Source organism: Amphiprion ocellaris, chromosome 19 (assembly GCF_022539595.1).
Source record: "Amphiprion ocellaris isolate individual 3 ecotype Okinawa chromosome 19, ASM2253959v1, whole genome shotgun sequence".
In the NCBI taxonomy this organism is placed as follows: Eukaryota; Metazoa; Chordata; class Actinopteri; family Pomacentridae; genus Amphiprion; species Amphiprion ocellaris.
Genome location: NC_072784.1, coordinates 20,310,631 through 20,335,298, shown reverse-complemented (window position 1 = coordinate 20,335,298; position 24,668 = coordinate 20,310,631). Strand labels below are relative to the sequence as shown.

Below are 24,668 nucleotides of genomic sequence, written 5' to 3'. Positions count from 1 at the left end.
GCAGAAGCTTATACATACATATCATCCACATGTTAAATGCAACCCACCAAGGATTGTTGTATGCAAACACAAACTAGAGGAAGCACCAATCTATATGTACACAACCGTTCAAAAGTTTGGGGTCACTTGCCCTTAATTTAAAAAAAAAAAAAAAAACATTTTTTTTTTCAATGAAGATAACATTAAATGGATCATAAATCCAGTCTAGACATTGTTAATGTGCTAAATGACTATTCTAGCTGGAAAAGACTGATTTTTCATGGAATATCTCCATAGGGGTACAGAGGAACATTTCCAGCAACCATCGCTCCTGTGTTCTAATGCTACATTGTGTTAGCTAATGGTGTTGAAAGGCTCATTGATGATTAGAAAACACTTGTGGTATTATGTTAGCACATGAATAAAAGTGTGAGTTTTCATGGAAAACATGAAATTGTCTGGGTGACCTCAAACTTTTGAACGGTAGTGTACATACAAATGCAGTCTAAAATAAGCTTAGATAGTGCAACAGCAACAACAACAACAAAAAAGGATGTAAAGATTCTTCCCACATATGATCTGGAAGTACAGCACTGATTCCCCTGCACTAAAACATTTTCATTCATTCAACAGATACAGAATCCTTCAAGAAATCATTCACAAATTTAGTGATATGCTTCTTGACCTTGAGTACTCATTACTGACATCCCACCACATTTTTCCTACACTAAAGTATACGTAATATTGACAATATGACTTACAGTTCATTCTGACAGAGGGATAGAAGCAATAAACACTTTTAAAAAATGCTATTTTATAATAAAACAGTGACAATGCTGGTTAAGTAAGAGGTAAAATCTAAAAACAAACATCTTTTTTTGAAGATAACTGCAGGTGCTGTTGTGGCAGCATAATTTCGATTCTCACGGAAACTCTACAGGGAAATAGGATGATGTGTATGTGGTAGGGTTAACCCCAGTATTATACAAGTTTGAGGGACTTTGTTTGAATCTTTTCCCGTCATGACACTTTATTCTTCTACTGCATTACATGTGAACAAATTGTACTTTTTACCATTTTTTACTTTAGCTGACAGCTTTAGTTACTTCGCAAATTCAGATTTTTGTCCACAAACGTATGACGGTTCCAGACTTATAAATGTAAGAATTTGCTGCTTTTCTTTTTAATTATTAGAATAGTTTTAATGTTTGTTTTTTTTTTTTAATCTCTTTAAATCGCTTTATCTCTTTATTTGGATTGTTAGAATCAGCAATTAATGAAAACAACCATTAACTGCAGTTCTATACAGAAATGAGCTCCACTCCAACCAACTGTTAAAGTGAAAGTCTGCTTTTAATGTTCGCAATAGACATTTTCCTGTGGTACTTTAAGCACATTTTCCTAAATTACACTACATACCTTTACCCAAGTAACATTTTAAATCCAGGCTATTATTTTTTTCTTTTAGGTAAAGGCAGAATTGAGCTACAAGACTGTGACAAGCGAAGCATCTCAAGCTGCTGACTCATTTGGCAGAATTAAGCACTTGCAACAGAGCTGTTATAATGGATAACCTTTTAAATGGAGCCTACTTCAGCGGTTCTGGAAGTGTCTGAAATGCTACTTCATGCCAAGGAAAAACTAAAATAACCAGCTTTTCCATGAGAGGGTTCCGATTCCCTTCTAGTGCAATGACTCCGTGTTTATTTGACCTATTTTTATGAGCACCAGTGTAGCAAAACTGCACGGGTCACAATCTCTGAGAAAAACACAGTCGCTGATGCATCTGGTTTCCTCAGACAGCTGCTTGTCTTCGGGAGGAGTCGCTGTGATAACACAGAGTTTGCATCACAACTGGGCTGTTGTGAACTACGTATGACACAATATGACATGTAGCTGAGGCCTGCCAGTCAACAGTGATAGAAAGTAACTAAATACATGTACTGCACTTAAGTACTTTACTTGAGCCTTTTCGTACCACGTTCCTACTTCTCAGAGGGAGATATTCTATTTTAACTCCACTACATTCATTTGACAGCTACTTTCTTGTACATCAAACATGTGCAGAACTTTATATATGTGATGCTTTGTGATAAACGAATCAACTTAACGTGAGTTTATATGAGTGCAGCTCAAAATGATTAGTAATTAATCAAAATTGGCAACTATTGTGATAATTTTTTAGAGCACTTGTGGTGGTATTTTTTTTTAACTATTTCTGATCAATTAATGCAAAAAATAATCAGCACATTCATTCATAATAAAAAAAAATATTACCAATGAAATAAGCTCCACCTCAATCAGCTGCAACAGTAAAATCCTGCTTTTTCCTTACTGCACGAGTAACAATAATCTAATGATAATCAGTCACAGAGGACGTTTTACTGCATTGAGAACATTTTTTGTGATGATACACACTTTTACTGAGATGATATTTTCAAAGCAGGACTTCGACTTGTAACACAGTATTTTTACAGTGTGGTATTAGTACTTTGACTTAAGTAAAGGATGTGAATACTTTCCTCCTCTACTGCCAGTCAATCAAAATTTAAATTTTCTTATTCTCTTCAGAGATTCTCTTTCTCTCATGCAGACCCATTGATTCAACCTTTTCTGATTGTGTGTGTCAAAAAGTTGATTTATTTTTCTTACATTATTTTCTACTCAATAGAGTAGAAAGTGAACAGCCCTCATATGGTTACAATAACCAGAACTGTAATTGTCTAAATGCTAACAAAATCAAACACGTTTGTTTTTTGGCATCCGGAAACAATAATTCGTGTGGAATTAATTCAACTGAGGATGAACCTAGAGAAAAGAAAACAAAAAGTATATTTCTATGAATGAAGCACACTTTGTACTCCCAGTTACATAAGGTGGCATCCGAACACTAGATATCAGCTGAGCTACACACTACAAAAACACTTATCTGTGTTCCTCTGCAGGGGTCCACCCTCTCATCCAGAGTGTAGAACATTTGATAAGCCTTTGAAGCACAACACGTGTTGGCAGGAAAGTCAAAAAAGGTCTTCACTCATCACATTGGAGAATTTCCAACTGATAAACAAATCAATTAATTTTACTTCATTGCCAAGATTTTAAATCAGATTGAATGAGGCCTGTCTGGTCTTTGCCTGTTTGAAATCTTATATAGAAATAAATAAAAGCTCCTCAGTGTGTTTTAACTGACCTGAACTGTAGCTGCACTGAAACCAAACCTATTATTGCTCTGGAGTCATTTCGAAAATGGTTAATTTTCCTGTGATCAAAGTGCTTGTTCAGTTTTTGGTGCTTTCATTTATTATTCATTATTCTAATAGTATAAATGCCAATAATGACACCGAGATTGAAGAGCCACAGTCGGAATATTTTTTTGTTTATCTCACGCCAAGTGTGGCCTATCACTTGGACACCTCCCTCTCCTGGGGGGCGGTGCTGGGTGCGCCCCTGCTCCGTTCCAGGCATAAAAGCCTCTCTGTGTGGCCTCACCAACACATCCAACCTTCAAGATGACCAGTCTCACTGCTAAGGATAAGGCCACAGTCAAGGCTTTCTGGGCCCAGGTGTCCGGAAAGGCTGCGGACATCGGCCAAGATGCTCTGGGCAGGTAAATATCATCCATAACGGACTGCTGTCAGCTGCTCCCACTTTGACTGATTGACATTCATCCACTCGGTGCTTCTCATATTTTATGCAGGATGCTGATCGTCTACCCTCAGACCAAGACTTACTTCGCCCACTGGAAGGACCTGGGCCCCAACTCTGCCCCAGTCAAGAAGCACGGAATGACCGTGATGGGTGGAGTTGCTGATGCTGTGACCAAAATCGACGATCTGACTGCAGGTCTCCTGAACCTCAGCGAGCTGCACGCCTTCACTCTGAGGATAGATCCGCAGAACTTCAAGGTATGCAGCTGCTGTCAAGCGTCTCTCAGACTGCAGCGTCTGTTTGTCTGCTTGTTCTCCGTGCAGTCATGCCTTCATCTGTAACTCCTGTTTTGTTTCCACAGATTCTGGCCCACAACATCCTTGTGGTCTTGGCCATCATGTTCCCCACCGAGTTCACCCCTGAGGTCCATGTGTGCATGGATAAGTTCCTGGCTGCTCTGGCCCGTGCCCTGGCTGAGAAGTACCGATAAACAGCAGGAGAACATGAGGAACATGCATGAGTTCATTCTGATATGATCAATAAAAAGCATGAATGCAAAAAGCTCCCAACCGCCATTGTCACTCTTTTTTCTTTTCTTTTTTTTTTTTAGAAAATCCTTTTTGTGATGGTTTGTGTGTTGGTTTAAGTGTAGATGAAAACACATGATCCAGTCTGTTGAACCCGACATGAACGTAAAAATAGGGAATAATAATAATAACATCAGACAGATGGTTAATCAGTTAGTCAATAGACAAAAAAGAACAAGAAACAAATCAGTCCATTTTTTCAGTCCATTGATAATCACAATTTTCTATTTATTAAAAATAAATAAATTCTGCAAAAAACTTCAGACATTGTTTGCTCATATCCCCAATGTGAAAACTTCATTTTTGGATCTTTCTGTTTTTTAAGGTGGTGATTCCTAATAATGAAATTATTAGTTAGTTGCAGACCTGCCGAACATCATGTTCAACTTATACAGATATTAGGATCACAAGCAACATTTTTAGATTTTTTTTCTTTGATAGAAAGTGCGTTAAATAGTTGCATATATATCTTCTTTCTTCAAATCTTCACATCAACAATTGATTACGTTCAACAAAGATTTTTTTAAAAGTTGCATTAGTGTGTTGGAATAATTTTTCAAAAGTAATTATTATTATTATTATTATCATTATTATTATTATTATTATTATTATTATTATTATTATTAGTATTATTATTATTATTATTATTATTATTATTATTATTATTATTATTATTATTATTATTATTATTGGTCTGTAATATGCCTAAAGATCAGAGAGAATCCTCAGAACTGATGCTGGCACTGTTTTGCATGTACTGCTGCTCCATCGGTAGTTTATTTTGTCAGGGACCATGCAATTAACATAGAACACATCTGATGTATTACATATAGAGTGTATAACATTAAGCTAATTTTCAACTCCCATCCCTGGTTGGGCTTTTCAGTAAAAGTAGTCAGAGGACCAACAACACCATTAAAAACAGCACAGGCAACATTATAGACGTCTAACTGTAGTTCTGCTGTAAGTTATTTTGTAATTGTTGGTGGTGGAGCTTCTGGTGACTCTGCTGCCATCGTGTCTTTGGATGAATCCACAGGGTGGCTGTGGTGCTGATTTATTGAGGCATTTAAAGTTTAATTTGACGAACGAAGATCGATGAAGCTTTCAAAACCTTACCTTACCTTATGCTGTATCTTTATTGTTTCGGGTATTTTAGTGATATATGTATTTTCGATGTTAAACAGAGTTGGTAGATCTCACTTCTGGATTATAAAGGTAAAAGACATGTTGATATTTATGATATATATCTGAAATTCTCAGTAAAGTTTACAAATTTTAAAAGGAAAACAATGTTGTAATTCACAGTTGTAGTTATAATTAAGGTTCATTACAGTGTATATGAATACAGTACATTATTGGAAAGTGAAGTCATAGTATTACACAGTAAACCTCATAATCTCCAAGAGAATACTGCAATTATCTCTACAGTAAATAACTGTTTTATTACAATAGTAACACTGTGAAAATACTGTAAAATACTGGCGACCACTGCTGCCAGGGATTTTTACTGTAAATTTCACATTCTACAAAAGATTAGAGTTACACATTTTGGAGAAATTATGTGCCAGCATTCTACTTTATTTTACAGAACATTTAGTTACAGTGTATTATTATTGTTGTTGCTCAATGACCTTTTATGTATGAGAGATTCAGCTAGCTAAGAGAAAACTAATTAAATTCATTCACAAAATCTTGATGATTAGATATTAGTGAGAAACAGGACTTCATGATACATCTTGCATCAATTCATTAGGAACACATCAGCTAAGAATTACTTTGGTATGTCATTGATATATGTATTTACACCATGCTCTTACAGTTGTTGTTTAGTTACATAAAAAACCACCACTCTCCTGCAGTGACTGCATGGTTCACTGCACATCTTAGGATGTCTGTGCTGTTTTTACCTTCATACTCGCCCTTCTTGAACCCCATTGAAGATTTTTTTTCAGCATGGAGGTGGAAAGTTTATGATCATTCTCTACACAACCAGCTCTCCTTGCTGGATGCAATGAATGTTGGGTGTGGAAATATATATATAGCCTGTCAGGGGTGGATCAGACTCAAAAAGGTTCTACCCACAGTGCATCACCAGGGAAGACATAAGATGTGACGTGGATGGAAACGTGGCCAAATGCAGACAACAGGGCGTGAATGTTACAGTATACGTGTTGTTGGTTTTTGAGTTTTATCTCTTGATTTCTATTCTGCCCCCTGAATTCTGAGACTCTGCATTTTTTTTGTTTACAGTAAACTTTTTATTTTTTGTGAAGTCCCAAAGTACCTATGCAAAGGCAAAGAGACAATACGTAAATGTTCTTGAAGTAAATTGCTGCATTCCTGATTCATTCTTGTTGCAATATATTACAATGATTTAGAACACTCAAAGTGCAAAGATCTTAATGTCAAAATACTGATTTATCTAAAAAGAAATCATTCAAACTTGAAAGATTAAAATTTATTTCATGTAATGCTCTCTGTTGTTGGTATTTTGTAGTTCAGTGTGCAAAGATTGACTGTGTTTGTTTCCAAAGTGAGACTATTTGCTAGTATTGTGGTTGAATGAGCTTATTTTGAGACATGTATGAAGTGTTTTGTTGATGAGTAACAATTTTGGGGACGAGATTAACTGTTTAGCTGTTATGATCCTGCTCTAGCCCCTGCCCTTCTTTCCCTTCTTCCTCTTTTTCCTCCTTTCTCCCTTGAGTTCTGAGTTGTTTCTGCTTTGACCTGTCTCTCTTTGTCTCCCTCTGTCTGTCTGTCACCTCTCCCTCATGTCTGTCTCTCTCTCCCTGTCTCTCACCCTCCTGCTCTCCCTGTTTCACCTGCCTGCATTCTGCCATCAGCTGATTACTGCAATGAGTGTCACCTGCAGTAATTAGTTCATTCACCTGTTCTCCACCTCACCTCCACCTATTTAAGTTCTGTCCTGTCATTCACTCCCTGCCGGATCATTGACCCACATGCCTTCATGGACTCTGCTTTTGAACTCTGTTTTCCCCTCCTCTGGATTTCCCTCACTTGGACTCAGTCTTCTTTCAGATTCTCGCTAGCCCTGTTTTTGTCTCCAGCCAGTAGCTCCAGTCTCGTCTCCGTTCGCCCCAGATTTCCTGAGCCTGCTTCCTTGCCCCTTCTGTTGTCAGTTCCCCCATCTTGTAAGTACCCCTCTTTAGCTTAGTTTTAGTTTAGTGATCTTCTGTTTTTGAATTCATAGTGTTTGTTAGTAGTGGTTTGGTTTAGTTTAGTTTCCTCCCAGTTCAATTCTCCTTTTATGTATTGTTTTAGTTTTCTGGCATAAATAAAGTCTTTCCTTAATTCACATTTCTGCCAGTCTCTCTGTGTCTGCGCCTGGGTTCTCCAGCTCCCCCTGTAACATTAGCTGAGATGCATGATGAAAATGCAGGCTGCGTTAAGAGTTTTTAACAAGTGACTTCAGTTTTGACCAATGTTTGTTAGAAATTGAATAAAACTGTAAACACATGATCGTGAGGATATTTCCTGAAATTGTGAGTAAATTGTGTGAGTGCGTGTGTATGTATGTATGAATGAATAAAAAGATATAGAAATAAACACTTTTTTAAGTGATTAAGTGAAAATGAATAACTTTACACACACATTATAAAAGAACAAATTTAGTATTTGTAAAAATATAGACTTTCAATTTGAACAATATTTGCAGTTTGGCCTGTTTTTAACAGCCTACATAGAAATGAATGCAAGTTTTCTGTGTAATTTACCAAATAAGGAAATATCTGTAAAATAACAATTCTTTCAAATAATTCCAAATAGGTGTAAAATGCTGGTATCTGTTGATGATTTACATACAGTGAAATTGTGATCATGTTATTTTATGGTTGAACACTGTGCAAGAATAAGTTGCTAGTTGTAAATATACAAATATTTGCAGTTTTGGCCTGGTTGTTGATGGTCAACATGCAAAACTGATACCATATTCCTCAGGGTTTTATTTTTAACATATGGTTTGTAATTTACCAAAAAGGGAAAAACCTGTAAAATAACAGTTAAAAAATATAGTGCCTAAAAAATATTGTTGTCTGATTAAATGGAGTAAAGGAAAAATATGCAATTTTAGTATAAAATGTTATGAAAGAAGAAATTATCATGAGGAAAAACGCTAATCTAATGTAAATATTTTTTAGTTGTGGCTTGTTTGAAGGTTACCTTGTAAATTAATATTTTTTCCTTGATTTTATATCAGATGTAATTTCAGTGTACCGTATACTGAAAGTAATCACAGACAAACAGCAGGTTCCTTGTGCTTCTCATTTTATTTCACTTTGGAGACAGAACAGATGATCAGCTGATGATGTCCTCTGTTTCAGCTCTCTAGTGGTACTGCCTTCCCAGGGAGTTCACCACCACAGCCATGAACTTCTGGAAAGCAGCCTGGATGTCAGGGGTGAAGCTGCTGCCCAACTTGGCAGCGAGAACAATGGTCAGGCAGTCTGCCAGGAGCTGCAGGACGACACCACATGCATGAGTGCACATCAACAGTGTGGAAGGTAAATATGGAGAAGAGTCTCATTCATTCATGTTACCTTGAAGTTGTCAGGATCCACGTGCAGCTTCTCAGAGTGCAGCACGCTCAGCTCTTTGTAGGCGGTCTTGATGTCGTCCATGTTCTTCACAGCACGGTCCAGACCGTGGAGGATAGTTTTTCCGTGAACTGCAATCAACGGATTTGATTTGATGGCAGCAGCGTTGTAGAGGTTTCCAAAGTTTCCAAAGTACCTCTGAGTCCAGGGGTAGACAACCAGACACCTGAGGAGGAACGTTACATGTTCCATTAAGATACACAGGAAATCTAAAGGACATGTGTGCAAATCCTTCAATGATATGAATGCAAAACTACAAAGATGTCTCACCTGGAAAGAGCAGCAGGACCGATCTCCTCATAGTCCATCTGGGCGAAGATGTTCTGGATGGTTTCACGCTCAAAGTCTGTCCACTCGACCATTTTTGCGGCTCTGTAGTTTCCGTAGAAGTTAAGATATTTGGCACCAGCTGCGCCTTTTAAAGCAAACCCGCTCCTCCTCCCAGACGCCAGCTGACGAGTCAACAATGTGTTCTGGATTTGAATCAGTGATAAGAGAAGGGCGCATCTGCAGGGTTCAGATTGTGTCTGAGAAAATAGTTTATGTGGGCGTCATCTTGTTATAGCATTCAAATTTTATCTCAGTTGAACATGTAGCCCATTTTTTGTTTGTTTTTTTGTTTTAGCTCAGCCTGGTTGTCATTTATGATCCATAACATCCCATGCAATGTCGTGGCATTCTCTTCATGTTAATTCATTTACTTACTAACTTAATAACTCAAGCTACTAAAGTGGCAAAGTGGTCACATTAGAAATAAGCCCAGTGTTTACCTGGCAAAAAACATACATGTCGTATTAGTTGCGTTTTCAACAAGAGATGTAGGCAATAGTCCAGAATACAGCAGTTCAAAATCTAAATAGTTCAATGAAATTCTGAAGTGGAATTTTCTCAATCATTTAAATTGTATATATTTATATACTTGCATATTAAATATATTATGTCTAAATTATTATATTATGTTTTTGTGCAATTTTAACGTCTTTTCATTCCACAAACAACAAGTGGTCCACATAAACATGGATTTAAAAAGTGGTGACTTCGTTTGACAATGACTGACTTAGAGGACTGAGCATTATTTTATCGTTATCTGTTTTATGCACTGTAAGCAATTTAACTTTATGGATATTTTCGGTTCGTGTTAGATATTTTTCCCTGTTTTTGAAATATACAACATTAATAAAACGACGAAAAAGGACCACGAATTTATGTGTCTAATATAAAGGAACACTAAAAAGCTATACTTGTGAATATTTTAAAATTACATTTTAAAAAAAAATGCAAATTTTTTATTTTCTTGGACACAAAAAAACTGTGAGCTTTACCATAATTTTACAAAGATTTCCGTTTTATTTATTAGAGGAAACTGTTAAACTGATGTTTATGATAAGATGAAACTTTATTTATCACGAGAGAAATTCTTCTGCCCGATATTGCTACGAAAAACAAAATTCCATAACATCTGAATAAATGATAAATGATGAACTTAAAAGCAAATGAACTGAAATAAGACTAGAATAGAAAGTAAGAAGCAATGATACTGAGGTCGTAAAGCAATTTCACATATAATAATGAAATATTACGCATGATGATAAAGTATTGTATCGGAAAAGATAAATGAAATTAATAAGTTGTGTGTGTGCGTGTGTGTGTGTGTTTATTATATATAATTTCTTATTGTTTCATTTTAAATTTTGTATTTATTTAACTGACTAGTTCCTGGTTTTGCACATTTCAGCACCGGGCGCTGTCCACTGAGCAGTTTTTTTACGCACAGCTTGTTAAAGTGTTATTATTTAATTTCAAGAACTGAAATTCATAAAGCTGGGATAAATATTTAGCAGAGATTAGCACTGTCGTCATGGGTTCATCGGGTTTATCCTGAGGGGCGGTGCTGGGTGCGCCCCTGCTCCGTTCCAGGCATAAAAGCCTCTCTGTGTGGCCTCACCAACACATCCAACCTTCAAGATGACCAGTCTCACTGCTAAGGATAAGGCCACAGTCAAGGCTTTCTGGGCCCAGGTGTCCGGAAAGGCTGCGGACATCGGCAAAGATGCTCTGGGCAGGTAAATATCATCCATAACGGACTGCTGTCAGCTGCTCCCACTTTGACTGATTGACATTCATCCACTCGGTGCTTCTCATATTTTATGCAGGATGCTGATCGTCTACCCTCAGACCAAGACTTACTTCGCCCACTGGAAGGACCTGGGCCCCAACTCTGCCCCAGTCAAGAAGCACGGAATGACCGTGATGGGTGGAGTTGCTGATGCTGTGACCAAAATCGACGATCTGACTGCAGGTCTCCTGAACCTCAGCGAGCTGCACGCCTTCACTCTGAGGATAGATCCGCAGAACTTCAAGGTATGCAGCTGCTGTCAAGCGTCTCTCAGACTGCAGCGTCTGTTTGTCTGCTTGTTCTCCGTGCAGTCATGCCTTCATCTTTAACTCCTGTTTTGTTTCCACAGATTCTGGCCCACAACATCCTTGTGGTCTTGGCCATCATGTTCCCCACCGAGTTCACCCCTGAGGTCCATGTGTGCATGGATAAGTTCCTGGCTGCTCTGGCCCGTGCCCTGGCTGAGAAGTACCGATAAACAGCAGGAGAACATGAGGAACATGCATGAGTTCATTCTGAAATGATCAATAAAAAGCATGAATGCACAAAGCTCAAACAGATGTTTTCTTACGTTTTCCTGAGTACATATATTGTTGCAGGCTGCACAGTGGCTCAGTGATTAGCACCGTCGCCTCGCAGCTGGAACCCCTGTGAATGCGTGGGTTTTCTCTGAGTTCTGTAGCTTCCTCCCACATTGCAAAAACATGCTGAGGTTGATTGGAAACTCTAAATTGTCTGTAGGTGTGAATGTGAGTGTGATTGTTTGTCTCTATATGTAGCCCTGTGATAGACTGGTGACCTGTCCAGGGTGTCTCCTGCCTTCATCCTAAATCAGCTGGGATAGACTTCAGCCCCCTGTGACCCTAATGAAGAATTAGTGGTATATAGATCATGGATGGACATATTGTTGCGATGGTATGTGTCCTCTTTGAATATGGATGAAAAGTCACAGGTTCTTCAAATCTGTCCAACAGCACAAAGAGGTAAAAATAAGCAAACCCCGTTTGGCAGTAAACATTAGATGGTCAATCGATTCGATTAGTCAATAAACATAAAACCAATCTGCAACTATTTTTGAAGCTTATTGTCACACTTTAAAAAATAAATCTTTGTTTTTGAGATATATATATATATATATATATATATATATATATATATATATATATATATATATATATATATATATATATATATATATATATATATATAAACGTTTGCAACTAGTTACTTGGAATCTAGGTATTTCATCTTCTGTGCTTTTCATTGGAATTTATATTTTAGATTCACTGCTCACATTTCGAGTTCCTCTGCATGTCAGTCCAGCTCAGATCTATTATTTTTCATTCATCAGTGAGAACTACATGCTTACTAACTGATTTGCTTTTGAGACAAACACAAGAAACTTAAAAAAAAAAAAAAAACATCAGCATGTGATAATGGTTCTCTGCTGCAGCTCTCTGATGTTTTTACCGATGTTCTGCAGAATATCTATGCAGTAAAATTATTTATATTCATGTATATGTAAAGGTTTGGCAGTCTGGCATTGTCTAATATGGAGCTATGTCAAAAGGTCAGAATTTTTTTGTGAGATTGATTTGTTTCATCCCATGTGCTTGGAATGTATCTATTTTGAAAGTAATCACAGACAAACAGCAGGTTCATTGTGCTTCTCATTTTATTTCACTTTGGAGACAGAACAGATGATCAGCTGATGATGTCCTCTGTTTCAGCTCTCTAGTGGTACTGCCTTCCCAGGGAGTTCACCACCACAGCCATGAACTTCTGGAAAGCAGCCTGGATGTCAGGGGTGAAGCTGCTGCCCAACTTGGCAGCGAGAACAATGGTCAGGCAGTCTGCCAGGAGCTGCAGGACGACACCACATGCATGAGTGCACATCAACAGTGTGGAAGGTAAATATGGAGAAGAGTCTCATTCATTCATGTTACCTTGAAGTTGTCAGGATCCACGTGCAGCTTCTCAGAGTGCAGCACGCTCAGCTCTTTGTAGGTGGTCTTGATGTCGTCCATGTTCTTCACAGCACGGTCCAGACCGTGGAGGATAGTTTTTCCGTGAACTGCAATCAACGGATTTGATTTGATGGCAGCAGCGTTGTAGAGGTTTCCAAAGTTTCCAAAGTACCTCTGAGTCCAGGGGTAGACAACCAGACACCTGAGGAGGAACGTTACATGTTCCATTAAGATACACAGGAAATCTAAAGGACATGTGTGCAAATCCTTCAATGATATGAATGCAAAACTACAAAGATGTCTCACCTGGAAAGAGCAGCAGGACCGATCTCCTCATAGTCCATCTGGGCGAAGATGTTCTGGATGGTTTCACGCTCAAAGTCTGTCCACTCGACCATTTTTGCTGCTCTAGTTTTCCTGTAGAGTGGGCTAAAAGCCACCAGACGCGACTTTTAAAGCAAGCCTGCCCTCCCTTCCAGAAATCAGCAATTGGATGAAGGGGGGTGGGCTGGACTAGTAAACAATGTGTAGTGGATTGCATCGGTGATAAGAGATGGGCGTAGTTGGCTAGATTATGTTTGTCGGCTGGTGATAGTTTTCAAATTTTATCTTGGTTGAGCATGTCTCCTATTTTTAGCTCAGCCCAGCGGTCAGGAGGCTGGTTGTGACACACAAGACCTCCTAAAGATGAAGATGAATTTGCGTGACACAACTGGAAAATAAATTTAAAGCAGCAAAGTGGCTACATTCACATGATTGCCAAATTTTCATTTGGAACAACATCTATTTTGATGTGGTGTGTGTCAAAGCAACCTGTATGGAATTAACTGAAGATGAAGTCCAGAATACATGTATACAATATTGTCTTTTGTTGCAGTGGAATCAGCAGCAGAACATTTATGTTTTGTAAAACAACAAACAAAAAAACAAAAAAACAAATCCCCTTATCCAAATCAATTTTCTGAGGTGCAACTGTTTGAATACAGCTATTGTCACTTTCTGCTCAGGACAGTTAACAATCTCATCAGGATGTTTGCTTAGAAGACTTTTTGTTTCATTCCTGTAAGGTGTTGATCTCTTGCTAGGGTCTTGATTAACAATCAGTTTGTTGGAAGGTTTTCGTGGTGTGGTTATGGAGAAAAAAAATTGTTTCCTGCTGACAATGTCCGCAGATTTGTGACCTAGTGACAAGTCCAAGTCGATCTTATGTTTTCTATGTCCCCTCCAGGGCTCTGAATTAAACACTGTTATGGGTTGAGTCCTGTTTTGCTCATATGGGTTACATGTGGGCTATATTCATTTTCACAGGGTGTTGTGACCACACATGGTAAACTAATGATAGGCGCCGCTGTGCCTGATTTAACAGGTGGTTCTGGACTCTATTATCCAGTGATCAAAGTGTTTAGCGAACATTTGGTGCTTTCATTTATTGTTCATTACTCTAACAACATGAATGCAAATAGTGATACTTTAGATTTCGTGCTGTATTTAAATGGGCCCCAGAGCCACTGTGGGAAGCTTTTTGTTTATCTCACGCCAAGTGTGGCCTATCACTTGGACACCTCCCTCTCCTGGGGGGCGGTGCTGGGTGCGCCCCTGCTCCGTTCCAGGCATAAAAGCCTCTCTGTGTGGCCTCACCAACACATCCAACCTTCAAGATGACCAGTCTCACTGCTAAGGATAAGGCCACAGTCAAGGCTTTCTGGGCCCAGGTGTCCGGAAGAGCTGAGGACATCGGCAAAGATGCTCTGGGCAGGTAAATATCATCCATAACGGACTGCTGTCAGCTGCTCCCACTTTGACTGATTGACATTCATCCACTCGGTGCTTCTCATATTTTATGCAGGATGCTGATCGTCTACCCTCAGACCAAGACTTACTTCGCCCACTGGAAGGACCTGGGCCCCAACTCTGCCCCAGTCAAGAAGCACGGAATGACCGTGATGGGTGGAGTTGCTGATGCTGTGACCAAAATCGACGATCTGACTACGGGTCTCCTGAGCCTCAGCGAGCTGCACGCCTTCACTCTGAGGATAGATCCACAGAACTTCAAGGTATGCAGCTGCTGTCAAGCGTCTCTCAGACTACAGCGTCTGTTTGTCTGCTTGTTCTCCGTGCAGTCATGCCTTCATCTTTAACTCTTGTTTTGTTTCCACAGATTCTGGCCCACAACATCCTTGTGGTCTTGGCCATCATGTTCCCCACCGAGTTCACCCCTGAGGTCCATGTGTGCATGGATAAGTTCCTGGCTGCTCTGGCCCGTGCCCTGGCTGAGAAGTACCGATAAACAGCAGGAGAACATGAGGAACATGCATGAGTTCATTCTGATATGATCAATAAAAAGCATGAATGCACAAAGCTCAAACAGATGTTTTCTTACGTTTTCCTGAGTACATATATTGTTGCAGGCTGCACAGTGGCTCAGTGATTAGCACCGTCGCCTCGCAGCTAGAACCCCTGTGAATGCGTGGGTTTTCTCTGAGTTCTGTAGCTTCCTCCCACATTGCAAAAACATGCTGAGGTTGATTGGAAACTCTAAATTGTCTGTAGGTGTGAATGTGAGTGTGATTGTTTGTCTCTATATGTAGCCCTGTGATAGACTGGTGACCTGTCCAGGGTGTCTCCTGCCTTCATCCTAAATCAGCTGGGATAGACTTCAGCCCCCTGTGACCCTAATGAAGAATTAGTGGTATATAGATCATGGATGGACATATTGTTGCAATGGTATGTGTCCTCTTTGAATATGGATGAAAAGCCACAGGTTCTTCAAATCTGTCCAACAGCACATAGAGGTAAAAATAAGCAAACCCAGTGTCAAAGTAAACGTCAGATCATTAATCGATTAGTCATTGAACAGAAAACCAATCTGCAACTATTTCCATAAGTGATTATCACAATCATTAAAAAAAATATATTTTTCTTTTGGCAACAACATCAAGCTTTGCTTAGTTTAATAGTCTCCAATGTGAAAACTTGAAATTAAATTACTGTAAATTAAATTATATTTACATGACTCATGACTAACCTGTGCGGATTCTTCTTCTTTTTTTCTTCTTCTTCTTCTTATTTTTATATCATTATTATTATTATCATAATTATTATTGTTATTATTAATAGTAGTAGTAGTATATTAATAAAAATGAACTTTAATGTAACTGAGATCTCAGATTCATATATATATATATATATATATATATATATCTTTGCTACTAGTTATTTGGATTCTATGTATTTCATCTTCAGTGCTTTTCATTGGAATTTGTATTTTAAGATTCACTGTTCCTCTGCATGTCAGTCCAGCTCAGATCTATTATTTTTCATGTATCAGTGACAGATATTTGCTTAATAACTATAACTACAATAATTTGCATTTGAGAAAAATTGTTTTATTTCATCCCAAGTGCTTGGGAATTTTATGTTTTTATTTTGAAAGTAATCACAGACAAATAGCAGGTTCATTGTGCTTCTCATTTTATTTCACTTTGGAGACAGAACAGATGATCAGCTGATGATGTCCTCTGTTTCAGCTCTCTAGTGGTACTGCCTTCCCAGGGAGTTCACCACCACAGCCATGAACTTCTGGAAAGCAGCCTGGATGTCAGGGGTGAAGCTGCTGCCCAACTTGGCAGCGAGAACAATGGTCAGGCAGTCTGCCAGGAGCTGCAGGACGACACCACATGCATGAGTGCACATCAACAGTGTGGAAGGTAAATATGGAGAAGAGTCTCATTCATTCATGTTACCTTGAAGTTGTCAGGATCCACGTGCAGCTTCTCAGAGTGCAGCACGCTCAGCTCTTTGTAGGCGGTCTTGATGTCGTCCATGTTCTTCACAGCACGGTCCAGACCGTGGAGGATAGTTTTTCCGTGAACTGCAATCAACGGATTTGATTTGATGGCAGCAGCGTTGTAGAGGTTTCCAAAGTTTCCAAAGTACCTCTGAGTCCAGGGGTAGACAACCAGACACCTGAGGAGGAACGTTACATGTTCCATTAAGATACACAGGAAATCTAAAGGACATGTGTGCAAATCCTTCAATGATATGAATGCAAAACTACAAAGATGTCTCACCTGGAAAGAGCAGCAGGACCGATCTCCTCATAGTCCATCTGGGCGAAGATGTTCTGGATGGTTTCACGCTCAAAGTCTGTCCACTCGACCATTTTTGCTGCTCTAGTTTTCCTGTAGAGTGGGCTAAAGGCCACCAGATGCGACTTTTAAAGCAAGCCTGCCCTCCCTTCCAGAAATCAGCAATTGGATGAAGGGGGTTGGGCTGGACTAGTAAACAATGTGTAGTGGATTGCATCGGTGATAAGAGATGGGCGTAGTTGGCTAGATTATGTTTGTCGGCTGGTGATAGTTTTCAAATTTTATCTTGGTTGAGCATGTCTCCTATTTTTAGCTCAGCCCAGCGGTCAGGAGGCTGGCTGTGACACACAAGACCCCTTACATATATAATACTTGATGCAGCTAGAAAATACATTTAAAGCAGCAAGGTGACTGCCAGGTTTTTACTTACAACAACATTTAGTCTGTTGTGGTGTGTGTGTTAAAACAACCTGCATGGAATGAACTAAAGATGTAGTCCAGAATACATACATACAAAATTGGTACTTTCTGGAAAAGGGTTGAATGTGAGTTGCTCGTCTATAAGTCTAAAGAGGGCATGGATTCTTACTTTCTCATCAATATAATCAACAGAATAACCAACTAATATTCATGGCCAAGCTTCAATTAACCGAGACTTTGGCACAGCTGTGTTTTAGTAATGAGTCTAAAACATTAGGCCCATAAACACTGAGAACCAAAGATCTCACAATTTCACACACACTCTAAAAGTCATTCCAAGACCAATCCTGCTACTTAATTAAATACATGATTGCACAATAGAAAATGTCATCTACTGCTTCACTAAACCTTTAAAGTTTTACACATGATTTTGATAGGTTAGGTTGATGTAACTTAAAATTGTGTGTAAAATAAAACTCAGATTGCTGTGTTAGTTGATTTAAAACTAAATTAAATTGAGGTTACTTCATGAAATTGACTTGATAACTACATATGTTTTCACCTTGACATTTCAGGTTCTCCTTTTTCCCTAATTCACACTGGAGCAACTGACGTTTCATCAATTTCCAATTATAGAACTTAGGTTTCAATTATTGTCAGTAGCTGCATGACTCTAAGAAAATCTTTTTAAATGATATGGAAATCCAAGTTGGAATAACTTAGTTTTTATGGATAGTCAAATTAAACGGTGTGTTTGTGCTGCCAATCATTAATGAAGTGATAATTAAAACATCTTAGGTTCTAGAAGAAAAGCTAATTCCTCATGAAACGTTGTTTGTTGGTTGAACATAATTTCTTTAGAAGTGGTCACAACTCAAAAAGATTGATGCAAACTGTTGATTTATTATTGATATTATCCTAATTTTGTTGTTGAGTTCAAACATTATTTCTTAGAGTGCAGCCACAGGGCTGCTTTTCAAAAAAAAAAACAAAAAAAACCAAAACTGAACCATAGCTGAACTTCAGCTCCTTTTGTCAGGCCTCCATCACTCTATGAATTGCTTACATATAAACAGATTCTTTGACCAATTAACAGGAGGCTGAGGTGCTAATACTTGACGAGAAAAATGCAACACCAGTAAATATCGAAAATTTTCCTCAGGAACAAACAGGGCAAAGATCGAGTCACTGGCTGGAGCTGCCCTCTTGTGGTCACTACTGATGCGGATCTGACAGGACAGGAGGACCGACAGCTCCCATATGGCTGCTGGCAGCTACAGGTACAGAAGGCGGCTGGTCCTGCAGTGAGTCACCCATTTCTCCAGCAATGGGTCAGATTTTTGGATATTTGAATCAGCATGTTCTTCAAACGGAGGACCACGACACTGTAGTGAATATTTAAAGAGCTTTCGGTAGAGAGTAGAAGGATGTCTCGTCTTTTCTTGATTCTAAGATTGGTCTTAAACATTTTTGAGGATCAAATAAGACTTTGCTCATATGGATTACATGTAGGTTGCATTCATTTTTATGTTGGTGTGTACCCACACATTAAAAAAATCCCACAATTAACCCCATAAAGAATAAGTGGTTCCCTATTAATTCCTTATTCACATTTTTGGGTGTGTTTTGGCCTATAGTGCAACGTGTTATTCTGAAGGCTGATAGGCCATGTCTATTATCGTTTGGTGTTTTCTGAGAAATGCTGCTGATTAAAAATCTATCACTTCTCTACTTCTTCTGCACACTGATCTAAACTGTTCCAGTCCGGAATAAACAGTGTGATTTTGACTGTGATTTCTCGCCTGATGAATGAAAATGAAGACTTTTTTTGCTGAGCCTTGCCTGTAAAACTCCGTATTTCGTAGTGTTGTTCTCATTGGTGGGCAGGGCAAAGATCAAACAGGACCTTAACTTCAATCATAAGGTCATAAAATTGTCATAGCACACAAAATCCATCTAAACTATACACTCTGTTGGAGACCAGCAACGTAAAGATGATGCAATATGTTCAGAGACTGTTCTTTACTCGGATAATTAAATTCGGCTGTTTTCTTAAATGGAGTGATACTACTAAAGGAAAGAGGCCTAGGTGTATCTAAGCTCGTAGAAACATCATCTCCCCAAAACCAGCCGTATATCAGGTAAAACAGTGAAATAAAGCCTGTAGTCTGTGAGTAATGATAGACTTATCCGGGGGAAAAAAATGCCCAATCTGGCTGAGCTCAGGAAGCTTTATTACAAACTATTTAACCCTAGAAACTGTGGCTAACAGCTGACCTGTCGGATGTGTAAAACCATCCAGAATACTATTTACTGTCCAGTCTTAATGAAGGTACCACTGCTGTGCCACGTGCGTAATTACGCACACCACTCTCGGTTTGCAGAAGCACTTCTTGGTCCTGCTGCTATGTGATGCTGCAGGTATTAAAGTCAAACAAAATGTTTCGACGCACAGCTGTCTGTGGGCTGCAAATGGGACATATCTACTAATGTGTCTGCACAATCTTGTTTGATTCGTGATGACATATAACATGCACAATGCCTAAACAAGTAAAAACATGGTCCCCTATTTGTTTTGAACATGCACGTCAAATGTTTGATGAAAACTGCTAAACTACGAATAGTTTGTTGGAAAAGTAACATACCAAGGGAGAAGGACAAGAAGAATACCTCAAAAAAAAAAAAAAAAGACCAATACTGTACTGTCCTCTTGACGCAGGTGACGCGGTAAAGAGATGCCTCGGACAGCTCCCATGTGGCTGCAGACAGCTGCTGGTGCAGAAGCCCAGCTGTTCCTGCACCTGGTTAGGCTTTTATCAGCTTTACATTTCTCATTTATTTGGCAACATGGTTTCTCTTTAAAAAAAAACAAAAACAAAACATTGTTTTGCATCTAAATTGTTAGACGCATTTAACACTCAATGGCACTGTGCCTTCTTAACCCTTAGATGCATAAGTGGATCAAAAATGACCCGGTGAGGTCGTTTTCTTGCAATGTCACTGCAATGAAAAGTTTTTATCATTTCATTTTCCAGCTATTCCTCAAAAATCACGTTTTTGATATAATTCCATTCAATACATTTAATACTTTAAAATAAACTACTACCTACCCACTACTACCACTACCCCAAGCTCTTTATCACTGTTTACATCATACAAGAGTTGACGCAGTGAACAAACTTGGAGGGACGGAGAGCATCAACAGCTGGACGAAAAGAGTGGAAAAGTTGACATTCTTCTATTGCTGTTCTTTACAATATTCTTCTTTTTCAATTATCGTAATTTTCAAAATCTGTTATAAAGTGAAAATATACACATTTCAATGTGAAATCATTTTTATATGGAGAAAAATAAAACAGACAATAATACAAATTATTATTTTTAACCAAAATGACAAAAATGGCATAAAAACATTGATTCTTAAACAGGTCATTTTTGATCCACTTATGGAAGAGTGTAGGGCCCAAATACTTGTACATCCAGGGGTTAAAGACCCGAACAGAAAGGAGATGGAAGTGTGTGTATATGTCCACTAGAGGGCGCGCAAAAGTGCAACTTCAGTTCATGAATCCGATGCTTTATCATACATCAGGGGATTAAATATTCCTAAAGGCCAAAAAAGTTTGATCTTATGTGTATGTTAAGCAAGTTAGGGGGTGTTATAACCACACAAGTGAAATTTAAAGATGGATTTATTTAAGGCTATCAGCATTTTGCTTAAATCTGAAGTTACGTTTTCAAACATCATGAAAATATTCATCAGGGTCAGGAAACATTATGTAAGGTTGAGTTAACCTTTAAATAGCAGCACCGGCCAATCTTTTTTTAAAACATGTATTTATTTACTTATTTATTTATTCATTTACTTATATAGTTAACTTTACAGTTCACTGACTGTGCCAGTATTCAATCAGTGCTTGCTGTGTTTCTACCAGGAGCACTAACGTCATATAGGCCAAGTGGGGAAATCAAACTTCCTTTATCCAGGCAAATGCATTCATAAACTTCTACAGAATATATATGGATTATTGTTGGATAAAGTAGATGCTTTGAGCCATTTTTGAGAGACGTTGTGGGTTGAATTTATAAATTTATTTAGAAACACAGCCACTGGCAAATAGCGTACTTTAGTTCTTTACTTCATTGAATAGGTTTCATACTTTACCTGGCAACGATGAGAGCTCCAGTGTCTGTCCACTCAGCCTTAGTGTTTTGCGTCCCCAGAAATCTGAGCAATGGATCTCAACAGAACATCACCGATCTCTCTGCTGTCTGATAAAACTTCAGTCCTTCGAAAATTCATTTTATAGCCACGCATTTGATAAAACTGAAGTGCAATTACAGTAAAGTGAATGAATTCTAATTTCTAGTTTCAGTCTTGCTGCCGTCACCGAGGCTGCTGCTAAAACATTATCATGTTCGTCTCTGAGCGGATCCACCCATAGAAATTCAGATAAGCCTCAGAAAGACACCACATGTTGGCAACAAAGTTCACCTTGAATAACCCCAGGAATCAGCTTTTTAACCAAATATTGATTATTTGCAATAATTCGATTATAAACCAGTCTCCACAGGTCAGACCTTATAGATTTTACATCTTTCCTATTTTAAAATTACAATTTAGATTAACACTGAGTTATGTGCCCTGTTTTTAACTTTACAAGGCATGTTTTGATCATTTACTCTCAGTAACAACAAAGAGTTTAACTTAATAGTTGTAAAATCCAAGTCAAAAATCATTTTTGATGCATCAACCCAACAGTAGGTGACAGAGAGAAAAAAACGATTTGATATAAATTGAAAGTATTCCACTTTAGAATCGCATTAACTCTCTTCAGTTGGGCACAAATTACGCACGCGCCTATTAATAACTGGCCACTGAATTAAATGTGATTATTTCCTGCATATTTGGATACCAACACTTACAGACTTGTTTAAATTCCATGTTTTCACTCCCTGTCACTGGAAATTAGTAATTAGTAATTTTGAAAGTATGCACATTGAACTTAATGAAATTTAATTGAATTTATAGGTGAATCCCATTTGCTAATTACTCATGATTAACTCGTGGTGTCGTTGTTGTATTAATCTAGACTTCAGAGCCATGCCGGTCATTTTATTTTATGTTTATCTCATGCAAACTGCAACTCATTATTTGGAGCCCGTCCAAATGGACGGAGCCCATCTGTGTTGGCCCGGGTGTGCCCATGCCCAGTTTCGTGTATAAAACCCCGACAGTTGGTGCTGATCGCGGCATTCAACATTCAAGATGAGTCTCAGTGCTAATGACAAGGAAGTAGTCAGGGCCTTCTGGGCCAAAGTGTCTAGCAAGGCTGATGATATCGGCGGCGATGCTCTGTCCAGGTAAATATCTCCCCAAACTACCGGACACAACCTGCATTTTTGTCCATTTATTAATCATGCGCTTATTATTTCCCACTCAGGATGGTTACGGTCTACCCGCAGACCAAGACCTACTTCGCCCACTGGAAGGACTTGAGGCCCGGCTCTGCCCCGGTGATGAAGCACGGAAAGACTGTGATGGGTGGAGTTGCTGATGCTGTCAGCAAAATCGACGATCTGACTGGGGGTCTTCTGAGCCTTAGTGAGCTGCACGCCTTCACTCTGCGCGTGGATCCTGCCAACTTCAAGGTACTGAGGATGACTGAAGAACGCCAGTTCGTTTTAATCCTTTTTGTATTTGCTCTGCGTAGCTCATCAGACTTAAAATGAAAACGCTGTGCATGGTCATCTTTGATTTAATTTAAGGGTCCCTAGATCTACACGGGTTGAATTGGAATTGTGGCTCTTTGGCTGCCAGTCTTACATTGTCCAAAAACACTGTACAAACAGGTCTAATCATAAGCTGCACCACTTTTCTCTAAATTGTCTCATTATTAGAGCACCCTGCAAACCCTGTAGATTAATTATTGGGTTCTGATCCTGTATAATGCATGGAATAAAACAGCTGTTGTAGCTCTGGGCCCTTTTCACCAGTAACTTTTCTCAGAGACCAGTTCATCTCCAATCTGCAACAGATTATTCGCGTCCACTGTCCATGGTGCTGAAGACCACCATGCAATCATTTTGAGGAAACTGCCCTCGTCTTTTCCTGTCTTTCTAATATTCAACTCAGATCTGAATATGACAGTATCTGGAATTCATAAAAATGTAGTATAATGTGGACTGAAAAGTCGGAGCTTCTTTCAGCTGCATTTTCTGTATGTTACTAAAAGTGAGTCTAGGACAAAAGTGGTGCATTTTTGGTATCACACACACATTAACTCTAACAACAAGCAGGGCCTGTAAAGATCCTGGCATGTTGTCGACCACTCATGCTCAATCCTGTCACAGACACAGGTGATAAATGTAACTTTTAAGCCTCAAGGTAGCAAAGGACGCTCCAAAGCATAAGGGTAGATAGAGATCCGGCACTTTGCTGCGTCAAAATCCTTTTCCTGTGGAGGAATCAATGATGCACTTTAGAAGACGGTTTGGCCCAAATCCACTCATAAGAATCCAGTTTAAGAAGTCTATTTGTGGCTCTTAAGTTTGGATAAAGTGTTGGATGTTCCTCTTGTGATCCAATCAAATATGAGAACAGCGGTCAGATGCATTTGCAGTTCATCTAAATGTCATTATCATCTTTATTCACAGATTCTGGCCCACAACATCCTTGTGGTCTTTGCGATCAAGTTCCCCAAGGACTTCACCCCTGAGGTCCATGTGTCCTTGGACAAGTTCTTGGCTGCCCTGGCCCGTGCCCTGGCTGAGAAATACCGGTAAACTGCGCGCCAGAGGAGCGGATGACAGACAGCAGCATGGGCTTATAATCTCTCTGTTAGTCTGAATTTCAATAAAGAATCAAATGCAAATAAGCAGTCGTGCAGTGTGTTTCTGTAGTTGGGTTTGATGTTAGGTTAATGGTGCATAAGGTAAAGAAATATCATCATTACATTAATAAAGCAGGTTTAAAAAATTTGCTTTTTAATTGGCCAGAATTAATACAGGAAAAACAACTATTCAAACAACCATTCACCTTGTTAAAACTTGTTCTTACTCTCGTCGAAAAAATTCTGTCATTGCTCAAATCACTCATTTTTGCACACTTAGTTTAAAGGGGAAAAAAGGGAATGCACCTGAGACTAAGTTAAATGTTGCTGTATGGATGTGCAAAAATGTTGAGGAAAGGTCAAATATGCAGTCTTATGTCAGAGAAATAGACTCTGTTGGTTGTGTGGTCA

At 38.8% G+C, this 24,668-nt stretch overlaps 7 protein-coding genes across 7 annotated transcripts; 4 read left to right on the top strand and 3 right to left on the bottom strand.

Moving 5' to 3' along the window:
* The first annotated feature begins 3,426 nt into the window (after nt 1-3,426).
* LOC111574811 (hemoglobin embryonic subunit alpha) lies at nt 3,427-4,196 on the top strand. Its single transcript, XM_023279594.3, has 3 exons — nt 3,427-3,586; nt 3,677-3,884; nt 3,989-4,196. The coding sequence occupies exons 1-3, from the start codon at nt 3,489-3,491 to the stop codon at nt 4,115-4,117; spliced, it is 435 nt and encodes a 144-aa protein (XP_023135362.1). The 5' UTR covers nt 3,427-3,488; the 3' UTR covers nt 4,118-4,196.
* Nucleotides 4,197-8,487: 4,291 nt separating this feature from the next.
* Nucleotides 8,488-9,260, bottom strand: LOC111574807 (hemoglobin subunit beta-like). The gene is made up of 3 exons (XM_023279582.3): nt 9,104-9,260; nt 8,777-8,999; nt 8,488-8,693 (listed from the first exon to the last, which is right to left on the bottom strand). The coding sequence occupies exons 1-3, from the start codon at nt 9,193-9,195 to the stop codon at nt 8,565-8,567; spliced, it is 444 nt and encodes a 147-aa protein (XP_023135350.1). The 5' UTR covers nt 9,196-9,260; the 3' UTR covers nt 8,488-8,564.
* Nucleotides 9,261-10,738: 1,478 nt separating this feature from the next.
* LOC111574813 (hemoglobin embryonic subunit alpha) lies at nt 10,739-11,505 on the top strand. Its single transcript, XM_023279596.3, has 3 exons — nt 10,739-10,896; nt 10,987-11,194; nt 11,299-11,505. Exons 1-3 carry the CDS (start codon nt 10,799-10,801, stop codon nt 11,425-11,427), a joined length of 435 nt encoding a protein of 144 aa, XP_023135364.2. The 5' UTR covers nt 10,739-10,798; the 3' UTR covers nt 11,428-11,505.
* A 1,101-nt stretch (nt 11,506-12,606) lies between these two features.
* Nucleotides 12,607-13,378, bottom strand: LOC111574808 (hemoglobin subunit beta-like). Its single transcript, XM_023279583.3, has 3 exons — nt 13,223-13,378; nt 12,896-13,118; nt 12,607-12,812 (listed from the first exon to the last, which is right to left on the bottom strand). Exons 1-3 carry the CDS (start codon nt 13,312-13,314, stop codon nt 12,684-12,686), a joined length of 444 nt encoding a protein of 147 aa, XP_023135351.2. The 5' UTR covers nt 13,315-13,378; the 3' UTR covers nt 12,607-12,683.
* Nucleotides 13,379-14,511: 1,133 nt separating this feature from the next.
* Nucleotides 14,512-15,281, top strand: LOC111574812 (hemoglobin embryonic subunit alpha-like). The gene is made up of 3 exons (XM_023279595.3): nt 14,512-14,672; nt 14,763-14,970; nt 15,075-15,281. Exons 1-3 carry the CDS (start codon nt 14,575-14,577, stop codon nt 15,201-15,203), a joined length of 435 nt encoding a protein of 144 aa, XP_023135363.2. The 5' UTR covers nt 14,512-14,574; the 3' UTR covers nt 15,204-15,281.
* A 1,089-nt stretch (nt 15,282-16,370) lies between these two features.
* LOC111574814 (hemoglobin subunit beta-like) lies at nt 16,371-17,109 on the bottom strand. Its single transcript, XM_023279597.3, has 3 exons — nt 16,987-17,109; nt 16,660-16,882; nt 16,371-16,576 (listed from the first exon to the last, which is right to left on the bottom strand). The coding sequence occupies exons 1-3, from the start codon at nt 17,076-17,078 to the stop codon at nt 16,448-16,450; spliced, it is 444 nt and encodes a 147-aa protein (XP_023135365.1). The 5' UTR covers nt 17,079-17,109; the 3' UTR covers nt 16,371-16,447.
* A 5,519-nt stretch (nt 17,110-22,628) lies between these two features.
* Nucleotides 22,629-24,302, top strand: LOC111574818 (hemoglobin embryonic subunit alpha-like). The gene is made up of 3 exons (XM_023279602.2): nt 22,629-22,788; nt 22,869-23,076; nt 24,082-24,302. The coding sequence occupies exons 1-3, from the start codon at nt 22,694-22,696 to the stop codon at nt 24,208-24,210; spliced, it is 432 nt and encodes a 143-aa protein (XP_023135370.1). The 5' UTR covers nt 22,629-22,693; the 3' UTR covers nt 24,211-24,302.
* The last annotated feature ends 366 nt before the right edge of the window (nt 24,303-24,668 follow it).